A 19665-nucleotide genomic window follows, 5' to 3' on the forward strand; every position below is an offset into this window, starting at 1 on the left:
TGGTACGCATCCCCCGCAAATACGGGGGTTTACTGTATGACATGTAACAGGGCATGACGATCGTTGACCCATATGGCATTGTGGGTACCGGAATCTTCCAGAATGACGTAATGGAATCTTCCCCTCATGCATCATGATGGGCGTGCATGCGTGTGTTCGTCAACGCACGCCTTCTTGCAAAGAAAATGTGTTGGAATTGCGCATTCTCACTCGAACTTTGTCGAAGTATTTTGCAGTGTGTATGTGTGTGTGGGTGCAGCCTTGCACTAAGATGCATATTCGCTATGTTGACAGTCACTTGCAGAGAGAACGATTTTTCTCCTTGTTGAAAGTGAGTTGATCTTAGTTTGTTACAGTTGGTGTCACATTTCTATTTATCTTGTGTCTCATATGATCTTTCTATTATGCACTGACTTTTTATTTTATTATTTGTTTCACATGTGTTTTTTTTTATGCACTATGGGTTTAATGAAGATACTTTTATCTCCTCCCCAGAGATGTCTTATTTGGATCCATGATGGAATCTGGAATAAAAATGTTCAGGGGTAATGAACATTCGGAATGGTACATTTTGCAATTATGATAATGACAGAATTTGTGACCTGACCGATATATATTTTTGGTAGTAATAAAGCATTTTGATCTCGCCACTTAATTTAGTTTCCCAGCCATGTTTTTTTAGGTCCCGTTTTCTTTGAGTCTTTTTCAGACCTGGTTTTGAGCGTTAACACATATGACTCGTTCTTTTTAATTAATTAGTGGTTTGTTGGATTTTAGAAGAAATTCTATTTTTCTGGTATCACTGAGGTTGATTTAGTGACCTCAGTCAATTATGAGATATGTTACAGAGAGAGAGAGAGAGAGAGAGAGAGAGAGAGAGAGAGAGAGAGAGAGAGAGAGAGAGTGATGGTTCAATTTCAGATGATGGCGAGTTGCCAGCCGCCGCTTGGTGACAGGTAGGTCTCCTTCCCAGGTGGATAATATATTCCCTTTCGATGAACAAGAAAGGTAAATGCGCTTTCCAGAAAGCGTAACATATATAGATATACAGATATATACTGTAGACATATATATATATATATATATATATATATATATATATATATATATATATATATATATATATGTGTGTGTGTGTATATATAATGTGAAATTTATCACACCGTGATTTATATACAATCATGAAGCTACAAATGTCGCTTAATATCAAATTCAGGCTACCTCGGGAATATCCCCGATGGAGAATTTATAAGTGATAAATGGACTGGTACCGCCGAGTCTCGATCCCACTACACAGATACTTATACAGCGACTCCAGTCGACGTTCTACCCACTGATAGCTCAGTGGATAGAACGTCGACAGGAGTAGCTGGATAAGTATCTGTGTCGTGGGATCAAGAGTCGGCAATACCAGCCCATTTATCACTTATAAATTCCCCTTCGGTGATAATTCCCCATCGGGGATAATCCCGAGGTAGCGTAAATTTGATATTAAGCGACACTTGTAGCTTCATGAATATATATAATATATATATATATATATATATATATATATATATATATATATATATATATACAGAATTGGTTAATTTTAAGATAAGTATAATGATAAGACAGTTCTAAGAATGAGTTTCGGGGCTCCTGAAATACAAAGACGAACAGAAACTAATATAAACGACATTTCAACAGGCTTCATTTCTGACTTCCCATAACCATGTGATTGCCAATGTGGCCAAAGCAGAACTGTAACTCACGTGGCAAAGCTGTCGTGCAGGCTTCAGGGAAAAGCGATCCGGGAAGAATGTCAGCCTTCTAGTGTTTTTGTCGCAAATGTCCTTCTGAGAGTATGTCACCCAACGGACATCTCCATCTATCTTCCAAGTCTGACCTGACCATGGTAGAGCATCGCCCTCTTCAACATATTTGCAGCTGGCCATCTGTATCCATAATACTTCATTTATTAGGAAACTGTTTAAAGACATTAAGAATTTTTGAAAAAAGAAACCTTTCTTTCCTGTCATATTTTAACAAAGATTGAAGATAAAACTGAGAGCAATGAAAGTGTTGAGAATAACATATAGACGTACATTTTGACTGGAATGGCAAACATTGGATTAGAGACAGCTGTGACAAAAGGTGGTTTACTCTAAAGACGTTATCCTACTGAACTGTAAAGAATATCCTACTGAACTGTAAAGATTTTATCAAAATGATTACGGTCCACGTGCAAAAATATTTACCATGGCAAACGTTTGTTCAAGATGTGAAAAAATCGACTATCTAAGCTATTTTCGAGACCAGTAAATTTATCAAAAATTGGCAGCGACTGTGAATGAAAATGAATGCTGGCACATAGTGTAATAATATATGTCTTTTATGCCAATGTACTATATTCTGTAGAAACATCCTAACAATTATAAAAATAAAGTTATGAAAAACTTGGCCCAGAGTAACACTCGTGAAATCACTACATTCTCCTCGCATTCCGGTGGCTTCGATTTAGGTGTGACAAACACGAAGTCTCAATTGTTTGCCTTGGATTACGTTCCTAGATGCCTGAGTCCTCTCTAAATGTCTCTCATTTTTGTGTCTTTGTGAGTTTCTTTACCTAAAATGATTGTTTGAAAAAGTCAAAGCACAATTTCTTATTTCTCGATACGAGTTATAGTAGAAGGTCAGCATGGGCTTTATTGAAATCTATACATTTCCATACACATGAAACTTTAACGGAAATATGAGTGGTCAATAAATCCATCAAACACTCTGATCGGTGAAATCTGTAAAGACTTACAAGAAATTACTGAACACCTCTGCAACGAGATTTAGACGACTCATTTTCTGTAAAAAAAAAAATTCATTTTCACTTAAATTTTTCCACTGTATACCGTACTGGTCTTGATTTTCAACTGCAGAAACTTGAATGTGTTCTGTAAGTGGTTTTACTGTCATATCATATACAGTTTTCATGAGAGAATGTGCAACTATTTCAATATAACCAATAAAGAAGGCTATTAATTGCCTTGCCTTCATGTCCTTATCTTAGCTTGCTCATCACAATATTAAAAACCGGATAAGAATTTACTCATATTCGCCTGGGTTTTTATGACACTTAAAATTTCAACCTTCACCAAAGAGAATGGGTTAATTAAAATATTAATACATTTAACACTGTTACTGTACTGTGCTACCTTTTCCCTTATAAACTCGCAAAACACGACAAAAACAAAACCCACAGCTTTACTCATCTTTTCCAAGAACGCTCCGTTATCTGGAACTCACGACGACTACAATGTGTATGGTATTTGTCGCACCTAATACATGGAAATTCCCCCCAAACCAGCTGTATTGATATCACAGGGGCTTCCCTGTGAGTGACCAGCGTAATTGTAAGGAATGACTTGTAACGGGGCACCTATCACGCGCAAGTGCTAACTAACTTCAAGGGATGCAAACTGTTTCTGCTTTCTTACCATCTTTATGAGATCCTGGTCGAGATCACGTGACCAGAAATTCAGCTCAGTGATTTCCCCACTAAAGCTTTGGTCCCTCTGAAACCCTCCTCCAAGGGTGTCCTGTTCTTGTCCTGAGGAATATCATGGTGCTTTTAAAGGTTCATGTTTAAGATACATGCATAGAGCCAGTTACCTGGCTAACGGAAAGGACACTACTGTAGGAGCACAGAAGTACAAGAGACGTTAAGAATTACAATGGAAATGGAAAAAAAGTCGGGTAGAGGCTCCTGCTCATTCTGTGCCCCATGAGTCATTTTAAAAAAAAATATACTTGAATACATAAGCTGACTTTTTTAAACAATTAAATAAAAATGAAAATTCATAAAGGGAACTGCCTAAGTCATACTTACACGGTGATAGAAGACAACTCTAAAAAGCATCATTAGATGTGGGAATAGGGTGTCATTATGAATAACAAATACAAAGCGGTTAGATTAAAAGCAATAAACCAGCTTAGCGATAGAGGTCTTATTGCCTTAAACAGCAAATTTAGCTAACACAGCCTCAGCCTAAACTGTTCCATGTACTAGAGCAAAAAGCAAATTCCAGAAGAAAGCAAGGATGTCAAAAATTCATTGAAACAGGAAGAAAGTCTCAAATGAATCTTGACTTTCAGAACTCATGGTGGTGAGTAAATAAGAATCTTGAGCACTAGAATTGCTGAGAGAAGAATTAGAAGATAAATGTTTGCCCACTTAGAAACCAGGACCCATTATATCTTGTCGGCCCCTCATTAAAGAATTAAAGATTATATCATCCACATACATTCCTCCAGTCAATGCCACTTCATACACTCACACACAAATATTAGTGACAGCACATTAACTTCTTTTCTCAGAAAATAAAAACATCCGAATTATAAAAAAAAATTAAAATTTCTCCATTCCCAACATAATTTCAGCATATCCTTATCATGAACCTTTTCATCAAACTTATGCATGTAACCAAGCCACTATAAAAGACCCTTTACTTTTTGTGCATATCCTATATACTGTATATAGCACTTTCTCATCTCCTCAAATGTTTGTACTGTGTAAGTACTGAGGAAAGAAATAATAATGTTTCCACTCGTTTTCTCCGTAATACAATACTGGATAAACAAACAGGTTCGCTGTGCATTCAAACAATTTGCTCGCTGAAACAGACTTTAGTAATCTGCAGATTCTGAGAAACTGTCGTCTTTACTGTTATGTATGTTCTCTACATTTCTTCTCTTTCATGTCCACCACGTTTATCATCTTCTTTACCTTAGATCTAGTATTTTACCCAAGAGTGTCATGCTCCTAGTAATTTAAACTACAAAAAACTAATAATTTTACACGCATATCTTCTAAAGCGCTGCCTTGTCGCTCCAGGATCATGTAAATCCCATACATTCATTCTGCTCTACTCGCAAATCTTTCTGACAAGTTTTGTAATGTAAATATCGTGAACCCAACTAAAGCACTGCTTATAGCGCATGCACTACGTTCAGTCCATTAAATTCTGTTTAAGTACAGCCTTAATGTACAGCCGTAGAATTTGAAAACATATATTATCATCAAAAGATATGGACAAAAATGTCAATAATTTCTAAAATTTGTAACAGTATGCCAATCATACATAATGAATACTATAGATACATAAGATCAGCTGCTATCTGCTTAGTAGGATGTTCAGTACCAATTCTATTTTAGGACTGTCACACTAAAACAGACACAAACTCATTGAAGCCTGTCATTTTATCTTTAGGATTTCATTACCTGATTTTATGAATTAATGATTTGATCTAAAAGATTTCCAGCCAATGATATTAGTTTTTATCCTTGATATGACTTTACTATTCCAATAATTTCAAAGAAGCACAGAATACTTACCAATGATGTATACCCCATCACCCATAAGAGGGCTGTTTTTGAACGGGAAAGTTCCATTTGAATTGAGCTCCCCATTCACGAAGATGGCCCAGTCCCCAGTCGTATAACTAAATCGAAAACAGAAGTGTACCCAATATCTCAGTGGTGTCTGAATAGCGCTCTCTGCCCAGATGCTATGCAGCGACACCTTGTAGCCAGTCAAGCGGTGATCTGATTAAGAAGAACAATGTCATGGTGATACTGAGTGAACTGTTCTATCTCGACAAGAAATTAAAAATTGCAATATGGTAATATGGCATCACACAGTTCACCTGAGGTTCCAGTGCTTGTGGTGGAAATTAGAAAAATGGTACTTAATAATAGAAGAATTGCACTGTTCTCTGGCAAAGTAGCAAAAGTTCAGTCCCAAAGAATGCTATGTATCATCGCTTTGCAATTATCAGCAGCTACCCATACATATAACAACAGGGATGTGTTGTTATGCTGTGATGCCATATAATGAAAAGACCTTCAGCACTCGCAGTAGTATATTCAATATCTCACTCCGAGACAGTTTAGGTATAAACAATCTAAATGAATTAATTATAGCAATAAATAAAAATAAGCGAGTTCATTATAGCAAAGAACCCATTACACCATAGAAGGGTTCAATAACGAGGCAATACCCCTGGTTTCTCGTCTATAATATGAATTTAAATCATCAAAATTAAGTTGCAACAAGATTTGTGGAATTTTGGGTGACATTACGATCACTATTTTTCACAATGATCACATATGAAGAAAAAGATGGATGTTTAATTAGTCAGAACAGAACAAAATGGGGAGCCAGTGAGTAGGAAAGAGGGAAAAATGAAAAGTTAGGATAGAAGCAAATGAAACTGATACGAAAATAAGTGGTTAAAGGTTTAGAAACCAAGAAGAAAAGGAAATACGAGCAACAACGAAATGATGAGTGGAAAATTATGTGCAGAGAGAATTCAAATGCAAGCCTGTGGACAGCCACGATGCAAAGGCTGTGGTGCAGCCAGACTTTGAAAACATCAACTAGGAGTAAAACAACTAAGCTTTCAAGCGATGTGGCCCATCTATCAAGAGTAGCGGCATGGAAGCTCCAGTTTTCTATACAAAGTACATCTAAAAGGAAGTTGAGGCTATTAGACACCTAGCCTCCTGAAGTGTCTCACCTAAAACAGGCACCTGTCTCCACCCCTGCCCCCATCTCTCAATCTCACTTTATCGCAATTTTATAAAAGTGCCCATACTTAATGACTGCCCACTGAAATGATTAATGTTACGGATACAGGAAGGTAACAGTCTTCAAAACCTTTGTACTGAACGTCCCTTGGTAGTGGAACAATTTTCCAGCTTTAAAATTAATAAATCCAGTAACGCTATTGTGACTAACAATATGGGTCAACATGTGCTCCCCTACCTCTGTCACTGAAGGTGACTGAACTAGTGTATTCAACCATGTCTATCTATTTGTCAGTCCATATGATATTTCGAAAGGCTATTGATAACGGACCAAATGAAAGTTGGTTAGATTTTGAAATGACTGTGAAGGTGGATTCAGGAATTTTTATACATACATATACATACATACATACATATATATATATATATATATATATATATATATATATATATATATATATATATATACATACAGTAAACCCCCCATAATCGCGTTCTCATGATTCATTGACTCACGCATTCGCGGATTTCTCTGTGGAACATTATTCATGGAAAATTCGCCCATTCGCTGTATTTTTACTGAGAAATATTCACTAATTACTGTATTTTCATATAATTTTCATGACTAAATGCACTTTTTGTGATAAAACTATTAAAATACTCAGGTATATGCATTTTTACAGGGTTTTTCTCTGTTTAAACTATCAAAATGGGCAGTTCTAAGTGTTTTTAGAGGGGTTTTAAATATTCACGGATTTTAGCTATTTGCGTGGGGGTGTGTGACACATCCCCTGTGAATACTGAGGGTTCACTGTGTGTGTGTGTGTGTGTGTGTGTGTATGTATGTATGTATGTATGTATGTATGTATGTATGTATATATATATATATATATATATATATATATATATATATATATATATATATATATATATATATATATATATATATATATATATATATATGAGTATATAAATTCCTGAATCCACCTTCACATTCATTTCAAAATCTAACCAACTTTCCTTTGGTCCGTTATCGATAATGACCTTTCAAAATATTCACAGACGCACGAACTTTTCATTAGAACCTAACTAATTGTCATACGCGATTTTTTCAGAGACACAACATTTGCAAATCCTCGAAAAACCCTGCAAAAGTGTTTATGATTAATTTTTTATGTATTTTATAAGTTTGCAAGCTTCTATGTGTAAATTAAATAACATTTAAAAATAAAAATAATAATTCTCTCACTCTTTCTCTTACTGAGGTGAGAGAATTTTTATTGTATGTTTATTTGTTTTGTATGATAAATAAATGAATTACCTAATAATAATTACTAACTGTTGAATATTAATAATAATAATAATAATAATAATAATAATAATAATAATATACTGTAATTACACAATTGATACATTTCTATTGTGAATTATGTGATATTTTAAACGCACAAATATCATCCAACAACCTTTTGTGGAAGCTTTGAAGACAGAGGCGAGGGCAAACCCACACAAGCGTAAAAGATGTTGCCATATGAAGGATACTGAAAAATCTCTCTCTCTCTCTCTCACCAAAGGGTAGCATTGTGAGAAATGGATTGATAGATAAATAGATAACCAGTTCAGCCCTTCTCTCTCCCTCTCTCTTTCTGCCTCTCTTGTTCATAGTGTACGTATTTATCTGCACGGCTTTTCTTCTGAGTGAATAAAAAATTGCATTTCATAAATTGGGGGTAACATTAGTATACTAAACTGTACTCAATTTTTACATAGAATAATCCAGCCAAACGGATCAGAGCTAATTTAATCATTTATTAAGTGAACATAGATCAATTTCAGAATATAAACCTGACACGAAAATTATTTTATAAAGGCTCTTCAAACTGCAATATTTATTATTCCTCTGCAGCATCTATTGCTACACATCTTTCTCTTTTTGTCTCCCCTCTCTAACGCCGTATTTCACTCGATGGCCAAAGGATAAATCGACAACAACATGAAGTCGTGTTTTCCAAAGTTGTTTGTAAGATATCCTGCCCAAAGTAACCATGCCGTGTTACACCATAACTGAGAGCACGGAGAAAAATCTAGTATTTGTGGAGGGAACTACGTATTTGAGGGACGATGCGCTTAAAGGAGAGGAGGATTAAGACACAAAGAAGTGATGATCCCGACGGACCATTTCAGCCTTCCCATCCCTTTCGCTACGAAAATAAAAGGATTTGCACAGACTAACGTGATGGGTAATTGTTCACAGTGAACCAATATGAGAGAGAGAGAGAGAGAGAGTATGCGTGTGCAGGTCATGCTCACCTGTGGGTCAGCATATTAAAATACTAGCTAACTGCACGCTCATAAATACATGATAAACTTAGTACTATATTTAACACCTCGTTGTATTGTTATACAGAATGGGATTAAGAAGGGCCACGTAATTACGGGTTTTAATGGGGTAAACTGCAGTATGTCGCTGTTGAGCCCCAATGACCAGGCTATTCAAGATAGTATTCGTGAGTTCAGGTAACTGTAAGCGTATACATATGAGGAAAATAGGATTTTTTATTATATAACTTCTCTCTATTCAGCGAATCTTAACGTTAAGAATGGGGTATGTGACGATACCCTTGCAAAAATTTCTATACGTAAAATGACTGAAAGATGTTCTTCTGCCACCATGAGATCTGGCTCTTAGAATATGCACTACGATGAAACCTTAGCAGACAATACCCAATGGTGAAAACGTCCAGTTGATATAAAAATTTGTATGTATGTATGTGTATGTGTGTATATGTGTGCATGTGTGTATATATATATATATATATATATATATATATATATATATATATATATATATATATACATACATATATACATACATACATGTGTATATATATATACATGCATACATACATATGTATATATTTGTATATACAGTATATATATATATAGTATATATATATAATTTATATATATATATATATAATGTGTGTATATATGTCTATGCACATGTGTATACATACATATATATGTACATATATATATGTATGTACCTATGTATATGATATTTCTGCTTTATAACGCTGTAACAGTTCAGGCTAGTTTGTTTGAAATTAAATTATCAAAGATTAACACTAAAAGCCATGCAGCTGGACAGATTTAAAAGTTAACTGCGTTAGTCCTTGGCTTTGTTATTCTATTAAATTTTAATACAGTTAACAGACATTTGTACTTACGCAAATTAAACATACAGATACGATCGTATATGTAAAATGAAGGTAGAATGTTGCTATGGACGTCATAACCCTCCGCTGGGGATATGACCTACCAGAGGTGGTGGGTAGTCCTCAACCTGGAACTCGAAGGCAGTTCCCAAGGGTACTTAGATTGGTAATGCAACTGCGTTTTACTCTACTTGGAGAGCGAGAGGGACTAATCATGAATATAGTCATCAAAGGAATATTAAACCACTCAGTTGTTTTCGTACCAAACTAATTACTTTTAATAAATTTTATATCATAAACAGCTTATATCCATCGTTAGATTAACGGGATACGGTTCGAATGTCTGATAACGTAATAAGTGTACTTGATAAGAAAAAGGCTGACGAACCCACACTGTACACCATAGAATCCTCCTTTGACCCCGGATCGAATTTTATCTTTACTGTAGCCTAATCCTCTACCTGCTTCGCACAGAAATCCATCCGGGGACTGTAGCTATCAAAGTTTATAAAGGAAATCCCCTCGGAATGTTAAGCCTCTTTTCCAGGAGTAAACAAGCAAATAAACAGAATAGGAAACGACGGTAACACGGTGCTTTCATTTATCTGCTGCCCCAAAGCGATGTAAAAGGGGTTTCCATATGAAAAAACTGAAAACCAACTTATGAACTGCAGTTCATTCCTGCCAAGTTAACTGTATATGGAATCAATTTTACTCTCCTTTATACGCGCAGCGCAAAGAAACTTGACAGCAAGCATACACATATGATATATGCAAACATTAAGCTACAAATAACCCATTAATATCGAATTCCCCTCTACTTTGGGAGTAACATATACTCTAAGGTTAGTGCAAAATATCACTCAATTCCACGTTTCAACACACACACACACACACACACACATATATATATATTAGATATAATTTATATATATATATATATATATATATATATATATATATATATATATATATATATATATATATATTTATATATAGTGTGTGTGTGTGGGTCTGTATGAATCACAAATATAGTTAATATCGAATTCACCATACCTTCAGAAATAAATTACACTCAAGAGGATTTATCCTTGTTAAATGCATCTTTATTTGTGGCCTAATTTTGTGAATATAAAAAGGTCATGTGTGTATAAGTGACAAACGCCATATGCACCACACACACATATACATATATATATATATATATATATATATATAAACATATATATATATATATATATATAAATATATATATATATAATGAAAAACATTTTGAATAATAATGTTATATATTTCATTTTTTTTAGACAACAGTGCCTACGTATTCGGCGAGTCAGTGCTGACAAAGACCTGTCGTCAGTCTTGCTTTCCATGGAGACAAACGGCATCGTACCTTGGGTGATGTTCTGCCATGTCGCCAGAAGTCGTCAAGTTCCGGTAGAGCGTTCGTTCATTTGGGAGTTCGCTTTCATGGGAGTGTCATAGGAAGTGTGAATTTTCCAATTTGAGTACAGGCTAGACATTCAGGACTTGACTCCCTTGTGATAAGATCCGCTTTCCTGGAAGACTTTGTGTACTGCCTGTGAGGTAAACTGAGACTTTGTTTTTCAAAAATCTGGATGGATTTTAATAACTTTGTTTAAAGTGTACTGATTCTTTGCACTGTTACCATGCTTTGAATATCTTTTTCCCCATTTATTTTTATTTGCTATGTTTCTTTGAGTTTTATTGGATTTTCTGAATTTTTATTTTGCCTGTTTTATTATGTGTGTTTGGGGTTAGTAACGTGGGAGATATCCCACATTTATTTTTCTATGTGCCTATTTTTTAAAGTTTTCTTTTCCCTTTGTTTCCTCAGATGTATTGAATTGGAGGTCAAATAAATGGAGGGGAATATGACTTATCATGACTTGGGTCATGTTTGACCTATTTTGACTCTTCATTGTAGAGATTCAATTGGTGGAAGTTGTTAGCACTATGTTATATTTTACTGAGGTCTAATATAGTTCCGTTTTTCCCCATGAATGTTTCAATGGACCCGTGATTGATTGGAAAGGATATGCTCCTCGTTAAGCGAGCATTTAAAATGGCCGATGGGAAAAGTGGTCGTTTTTAACGGAACAGTGACAGAAATTACTTTGAAAGCTATGTGTAACGGACTTGCGTGAAATGGGGGTTAGCTTAGAGACTCGGTGGGAGACAGGAAATGATCCCCACATATCATATATGGCATGCAGTTATTACTTTCTTTATTTCGGTGTGATGCTCAATGGGTTTAGTATCTATCTTCGTTAATTTATTTTGCATGATTTGTTTATCAAGCTTGACTAATAAACTCTGTTTTTGTAGTTCAGGATTTGATTTACACACCTTAGACAGAATAGGTAAATGAGAGAGAGAGAGAGAGAGAGAGAGAGAGAGAGAGAGAGAGAGAGAGAGAGAGAGAGAGAGAGATAATTTTCTCGGCCGCCAGCGACAAGATACCAACTGAACTCAGGTAAGCCCAAAGTGCCCTTGTCAAGGTTCGGCCACCATACATAGGACCCCACATTATATAACATATATATATATATTATATATATATATATATATACATATATAATATATATATATATATATATATATATATAAATTTCATCTAATATAAGTTGCCCATAAAATCACCAAAGAGGGTAGTCTAGATTTTACAGTTATATTTCGGAAATTAGTGTTCCTCTGACCTGACAGTTGACAGACAGCAGTTTCCGAAATAGTGCTGTAAAATCTACCTTCATTGGTGTTTTTATGTGAAACCTTTGTTTCTCTCACACACACACACACACACACATATATTTTATATATATATATATATATATATATATATATATATATATATATATATATATATATATAATATATATATATTATATATATATATATATATATATATATAGAATCAACACACAATCACGTGTTGAACAGAAATAAATTTCTGACTCACATCAGGATCGAACCTAGGTCTTCCTCTTATGACTTGTGTGGCTTGTTTGGCAGCAGTCTTGTCTTTCAATGAAAGACCTAGGTTCAATCCTGATGTGAATCAGAAATTTATTTCTGTTCCACACGTGACTGTGTTTTGATTACTTCTATCTTATTCACCCAGCAAGGATAATTCGAATGAAGTGCTGTCAATTGGGTCACTGCTGAGACAGGAAGTTGGGGAAAACGGTGGTATGCGAGGCAGTTAGCCTCCCAAGTAAAGCCTTAGGTACATTGGTACTTAAGTTCCAACTTCGTTTATGACTTGTGTGGCTTGGTTGGCGGCAATCCTGTCTTTCAATTGAAAGACCTGGGTTCTGATCCTGATGTGAGTCATATATATATATATATATATATATATATATATATATATATATATATATATATATATATATATATATATATATATATATATATATATAGATATAGAGAGAGAGAGAGAGAGAGAGAGAGAGAGAGAGAGAGAGAGAGAGAGAGAATCTACTAGTCACTTTCTAAGGGATGTGTATACAGTTGTAGTAACTACAATACCCTTTTAAATTCTCAAATTCTTCACACTTTTTTGGATACGCTTGTCACTACACAGCCTGAGATCGAAATGCATGAATATGAAGAAATTTTGATATCCGTACCAAGATTCCAACCAGCATCCGGAGTATCAGGTCACTTAAACGACCTGACCACTTGGATCTCTGGTCTTGTAGTAATAAGTGCATCCAAAAAAGGGCTAAGAATTGGAGAAGTTTTGAGATCATTGTGGTTATTACACACACATATATGTATATATATAAATATATATGTGTGTAAATATATATAAACATATAATACACGTGTGTTTTGGGATAAGCATATAACTAAAAGCCTTGAAGACAGAGAAGATATGAATGGCAATGATAGAGAACTAAATGTTACCCATCACAGAAGAAAAGGGTTCCTTCATACACACTGCCCATCTGGATTCAATGCCTGAAGTGATAAGCATGTCCAGAAAGTATGAGAAAATCGTGAAGTGTATGTATATGAATAATATATATATATATATATATATATATATATATATATATATATATATATATATATATATATATATATATATATATATATATATATATATATATAATATATATATATACAACTTTTAGACGGTTCCGCGAGGTTGGGAAATATATTCATCAGAAATTATTTCAACTTACGACAAACTTTCTCTCTCTCCGACGGAAGAAATATGGCCCCAAAATGGCAGAAGAATCATAATTTGAAGGTTTTTTTGATGTAAAACTCAATAATAATGCAGTTTACATCGTTTTCAATGCACCTCTTATGATTTTTGACGATTTTCGACGATGTTCCGGCTTACGACGATTTTCGGGTTACACCTCCGGAACCCTACTCTATATATATATATAAATATACATATATACATATCTAGCACCAACTCAGCACTGCTTGGGATAACTCTGAATGACAGTGATAAACTTTCTCTCTCTCTCTCTCTCTCTCTCTCTCTTTTTTCCCCTCTCTCCTCCCTAACACCTCCTCTACTCTCTCTCTCACTTCCTTTTTCCTCTCACTTTCTCTCCCTCTCACTCTCTCTCTCTCTTAACCAACCCTCCCTGTCTCTTTCCCTCTTTCTTCTCCCTAACATTCCCTCTACTCTCTCTCTCTCACTTCCTCTCCCTCTAACTCTTTCTTTCACTCTCTCCCTTGCTCTCTCTCTCTCTCTCTCTCTTTCTCTCTCCAACCCTCCTTGTCTCTTTCCCTCTTCCTTCTCCCTAACACCCCCTCTACTCTCTCACTCCTCTCCTTGTCTCTCTTCTCTCTCTCTCTCTAACTCTCTCTCTCTGTCAACTATTCCCAACCCCTCCCCATTTGGTGCCACTGATGTTTTCCCCATGTTCTTTTTCCAGATAGTAAGTTAAGTATATTTTAGTTTAAAGACCACTGAGCTGATTAACAGCTCTCCTAGGGCTCCTCGTGGCTAAGAACCAATTGGTTGCCTAGCAACGGGACCTACAGCTTATAAATCATATGTATACCAAAAATTAGGTACGATAAATTTGTAAAGTTAATAAAGTCTCTAACCAGCCCCGTTTCAGGGAAGCACTCCCCACAACCATTGGTGCCCTTTGGTGCTAATGATGTCTTACCCCCACAGTGCTGATTTCTAGACAGTTATTCATATGCATACCGAGGTTGGTTGAAATTGCTCACTCTCTTATGCTGGCTATATACCAACACTCATACATACATTTATATATATATATGTGTGTGTGCTCACACACATATACCACACAGTATGTATATATATATATATATATATATATATATATATATATATATATATATATATATATATATATATGTGTGTGTGTGTGTGATATACATATATATATAAATATAGTCATCCCTGCTGCCCAGGATAACTCTAAATGACAACTACTTTCTTTCTCTCTCTCTCTCTTTTTCCCTCATTCTCCTTCCTAACACCCTCTCTACTCTCTCTTTCACTTCCTCTCCCTCTCACTCTCTCTCACATTTTTCCTATTTCTCCTCTGTAAAACCCTCTCTTCTCTCTCTCTCTCACTTCCTCTCCCTCTCACTCTCTCTCTCGCTTCTTCTCTCTCTTACTCTTTCCCTCTCTCACTCTCTCTCCAACCCTCCTTGTCTCTTTCCCCTCTTTCTTCTCCTTAATACCCTCTCTACTTTCTCTCTCACTTCCTCTCCCTCTCTCTCTTTCTCTCTCTAACCCTCCCTGTCCCTTTCCCTCTTTCTTCTCCCTAACACCCCCTCTAAACTTTCTCTCACTTCCTCTCCCTCTCTCTCTCTCCAACCCTCCTTGTCTCTTTTCCCTCTTTCTTCTCCCTAACACCCTCTCTACTCTCTCTCTTTCTCACTTCCTCGCGCTCTCACACTTCCTCTCCCTCTCTTTCTCTCTCCAACCCTCCCTGTCTCTTTCTCTCATTCTTCTTCCTAACAGCCCCTCTACTCTCTCTCTCACTCTTCCTCTCCCTCTATCTGTCTCTTTCTCTCTCTCTCTCTCTCTCTCTCCCTGTTTCTTTCCCTCTTCCTTCTCCCTAACACTCCCTCTACTCTCTTATCTCACTTCCTCTCTCTCTCTCTCTTTCTGTCACCCCTTTCTGAACCCCCACCCCCTTCGGTGCCACTGATGTCTTACCCCCACAGTATTCTTTTCCAGATAATAAGTCATATATCGAAATTAGGTATGATAAATTCATAAAGTTACTAAGTCTACGAGCATAACCAGCCCCGTTTTAGGGAAACCCTCCCCCTCCATTTGGTGCCAGTGATGTCTTACCCCTACAGTGCTGATTACTAGATAGTAAGTCAAGTCACATCTATACCAACTTTGGTTGAAATTGTTCAATGCGTTTCAGAGTTATGCTGGCACATAAACACACATATACATACATAATAAATCCATTTTTATATATACATATATTAAAGTGTGTGAATTTTAACTGAAAAACAAGCAGTATAGCAGACAGTGACATGATCCAGAGACATAAAGAACTCTTCATTTACTTCCCATAAACAGCCAACAAAAGGGGGCGGGGCATCACATAAATGAATAAATCAATTACCCATCCTCAGCTCATTGTCCTTATCCTCAGATATCGCGTAGGACATCAAGGTGGATTCTTCCCTAAACCGGTTCAGGCGAATCCTATAGCAGACGGTGAAGTCCCTGAGCTCTGGGAAAGGCGTCAGCAACCTGGCAAAGCTGGTGTTGGAAGGGACGCCCTTCTCTTGAAGTATTAATACCCGTAACTCTCCCGGCTTGAGATCGGGCACTCCGTCACTAGGGCTTGGTATTGTGGTAGGGATGGCTTCATCATCTGAAAATATGAATCAGATTATTATTATTATTATTATTATTATTAGTGAACATCAACAACAACGACGACAGAAATAAAGAAACACTAAAATCGATTAAAAATAAATAAAAACAGATCTCTAATCAGTGATAATAAAAAAATAAAGAAGGAAACGACATCGATATACTTACTGAAGGTTTCTATGCTACAATAATCATGATCAATGAAAAAAGTATCGCCAAAGATGGCCGACAATAGTTTGAAATTATTTAGATGACTGTCATTTTGAACGAGGCAACAAAACATGCGAAATAAGTCCATTCTTGAACAACTCGATAAAATAACTTAACAAGTAACAATAATTCCAGTGAATTCATTTTGATGTAACTAGCATACATGTTTGCCATATGCAAACTAAGAAATATGAAGTTTACACTAAACAGAGATAAGATGAAATGGATTACAAAAGGCCAATGGTATCACGATCACTCAATCTTCTTTGGAAAGAAGGAAGTACGACGTGATAAGGAACATAATGCCTATTACGTGTTATCTCTCTCTTTTTACTGTTCGTGATAAAGATTTACAGTCGACAGAAAAAGACAGATACAGATGGTGGATGAAGATAAACAGAAGCGACAGAGTGACGGACAGAAACAATCAATGGAGGTCTTAAAAATGACAGATATCGCTGACAGAGACAAGCAGAAGTTGTGACATATGTAAACAGAGGCGAAAGGTAATGATAATCTAAGGCAACGGATGAAAGTAGACAGATTTGATAAATTAAGATAGACAAAGGTGTTGAACTACGATATCATTCAGGATGATGAACAGGGTTGACTGAAAAAAAATGGTAGGAGATAAACAAGGATCATAGATGATATATCAACAGGTATATCTTGGTGGACTTTGCTACAAGATACTCATAGGTAGAGCACTAGCTTGGATGGAAACCAAGAAGATAGTAGAGGCACTACTTGAAATTCCCAGCAGGGTAAAATTCCCCAGGGAAATGCTCAGAGACTGAGGTACCCAGTTTACTTCTGAAATGATAAAAGAGGTTAGAAACCTAGTGAGCAACAAGCAGATGTCCACTTTGGCATTTAACCTGAATTGCTGAATTGCGTAGAACGTATTCTTGTATCAAGAATTACTGGAATCAGTCACCAGATTTTCACCATTCCATTTATTATATGGAAAGAGTAAGATAACCAATGCAGATTCTCTAGGAATTACAGACCAAAAACTGTAAGGATGAAGTACATAATACCTACTAGTAGGTATTACGTAGCCTTGAAGAGATGTGTGGACTTGGCAAACATAGAGGCACATAGATTGTCAGTTCAAGGTGGGACAAAAGGCTTTTAAGTGCTGTTACCAGTGGAAGCAAACAAGCTGAAGGCACAGTGGCCATATGGAGTCAAGGGAGTGGTTAATCATATGGACTACAGTGTTGAAGTTGGTGGAGAACTGAAGACTCCTCATGAAAACATCCTAACCACTACAATAAGAGAGAAGAGAAAGCAGCAGCAGCAAATGTTGGTGAAGAAGAATTAGATAAGGACCAGGTGATTTTGGGTGAAAGCTGGTGGCTAGAACTTCGACCACAGAAAGAGAAGAAGAGACAATGTTGATGTACTTTGCTTGAAAATATTAACACACAATGCTCAGAAATCCAGGAAAGATTTTGTTGGGAGAGCATCACACTGATGTGATGACAGAGCAGCCAGAATCATTGAAAGGACAACTTCTACTAGTAGAAATAAGGACCGATTAAACTGGTTCTGTGTGCATTACCATAAAGTAAATATCATAACCAAGTCTGACAATGCTCTGGCTATGATGGTGAAATTTCTTAATGACAAGTTTTTCAATGAGGTGGACTTCAACAAAGGATATTGGCCAATTCCTATGGAAGATGTCTCAAAGCAGAGGACAGCTTGCACAATGTCAAGTTAATGTTACAGTTCAATACTGTTTGGACTGATGAACTTGGCAGCAACTTTCAACAGGGTGATGATGCTTTCTGGATACATTGACCATTTTGTGGAGGATGTGTTACCTCATACAGCATCATGCAAAACAAACAACAAGGAACTCAAGGACCTATTCCAAAGAGTAAGGGAAGCAGGACTGACTATCCAAATTTCCAAGTGTTACATACAACACAGTGAGGTAGAATTCCTTGAACACAAGGTCAGCTGTCACAGGGTAGACATGGATGAAGCTAAACTGATGAAGGTTCAGGATACACCAGCATCAAAGACTAAGGCACAAATGAGATCATTCCTAGGATAAATTGGCTGTTAAGGAAATTTGTGAAGAACTACACAAGTCTTGCAGCTCCTCTAACTGACCTAGTGAAGAAGGGGTGACTGAACAAAGGGGATTGGAAGGAACCTCAAAAGAAAGCATTTGATGAACTGAAGCAAGTTTTAGGATATATCAATATGGAACGTAACAGACTTCAATAAGACTTTCATTGTGAGGACAGATACATCAAATGAAGAATGGGGAGCATATTGCTGCAAGAACCTGATGATGGTTTATTTCCAATTGCTTACGCAAGCAGGAAACTCTAGAAAAATGAGCACAACTATTGCACAGTTGAAAAGCTATGCCTAGTAATAGTATCTGCACTTAAAAAGGCTCCATCTATACCTGAATGGCGTGGATTTCACCAACCACTTGCTTACATTTAAAGATGCAAGAATGAAAATCAGTGAATTATGAGGTGGGCCATAGCATTCCACAGCTACAAGTTTTGAGTGAAGAGCATTCCAGGAAAGCTCAAAATTGACCCAGATTACCTCAGCAGAATTAACTGAATAAAAAATCATAAGCTACTTTTCTTTAGTGGTGGTGTTTGTCAGTATATATATCATGTGATTTTCCTATTTCATTTCTAATATGGCTAATTTGCAGTTTTCCTCTATTACCATTTTCTATGTTCCCAAGCTACCTGAGACAGTGTGTGATTGTCGAGAAGAGTTTAGTATTATTTTGGGAATATTCAGAAATTTAATTG

General features: G+C 36.2%; 1 protein-coding gene across 1 annotated transcript in view; it reads right to left on the reverse strand.

Moving 5' to 3' along the window:
* LOC136850587 (uncharacterized) overlaps nucleotides 1-18673 on the reverse strand; it is an 85528-nt gene extending 66855 nt beyond the window's left edge. Inside the window, 5 exon segments of the mRNA XM_067124234.1 lie at nucleotides 1755-1937; nucleotides 3471-3583; nucleotides 5369-5578; nucleotides 16401-16655; nucleotides 18613-18673. Coding sequence (XP_066980335.1) covers nucleotides 1755-1937; nucleotides 3471-3583; nucleotides 5369-5578; nucleotides 16401-16655; nucleotides 18613-18673 — 822 coding nt within the window.
* Between the last annotated feature and the right edge of the window lie 992 nt (nucleotides 18674-19665).

Source organism: Macrobrachium rosenbergii, chromosome 3 (assembly GCF_040412425.1).
Source record: "Macrobrachium rosenbergii isolate ZJJX-2024 chromosome 3, ASM4041242v1, whole genome shotgun sequence".
Classification (NCBI taxonomy): domain Eukaryota; kingdom Metazoa; phylum Arthropoda; class Malacostraca; order Decapoda; family Palaemonidae; genus Macrobrachium; species Macrobrachium rosenbergii.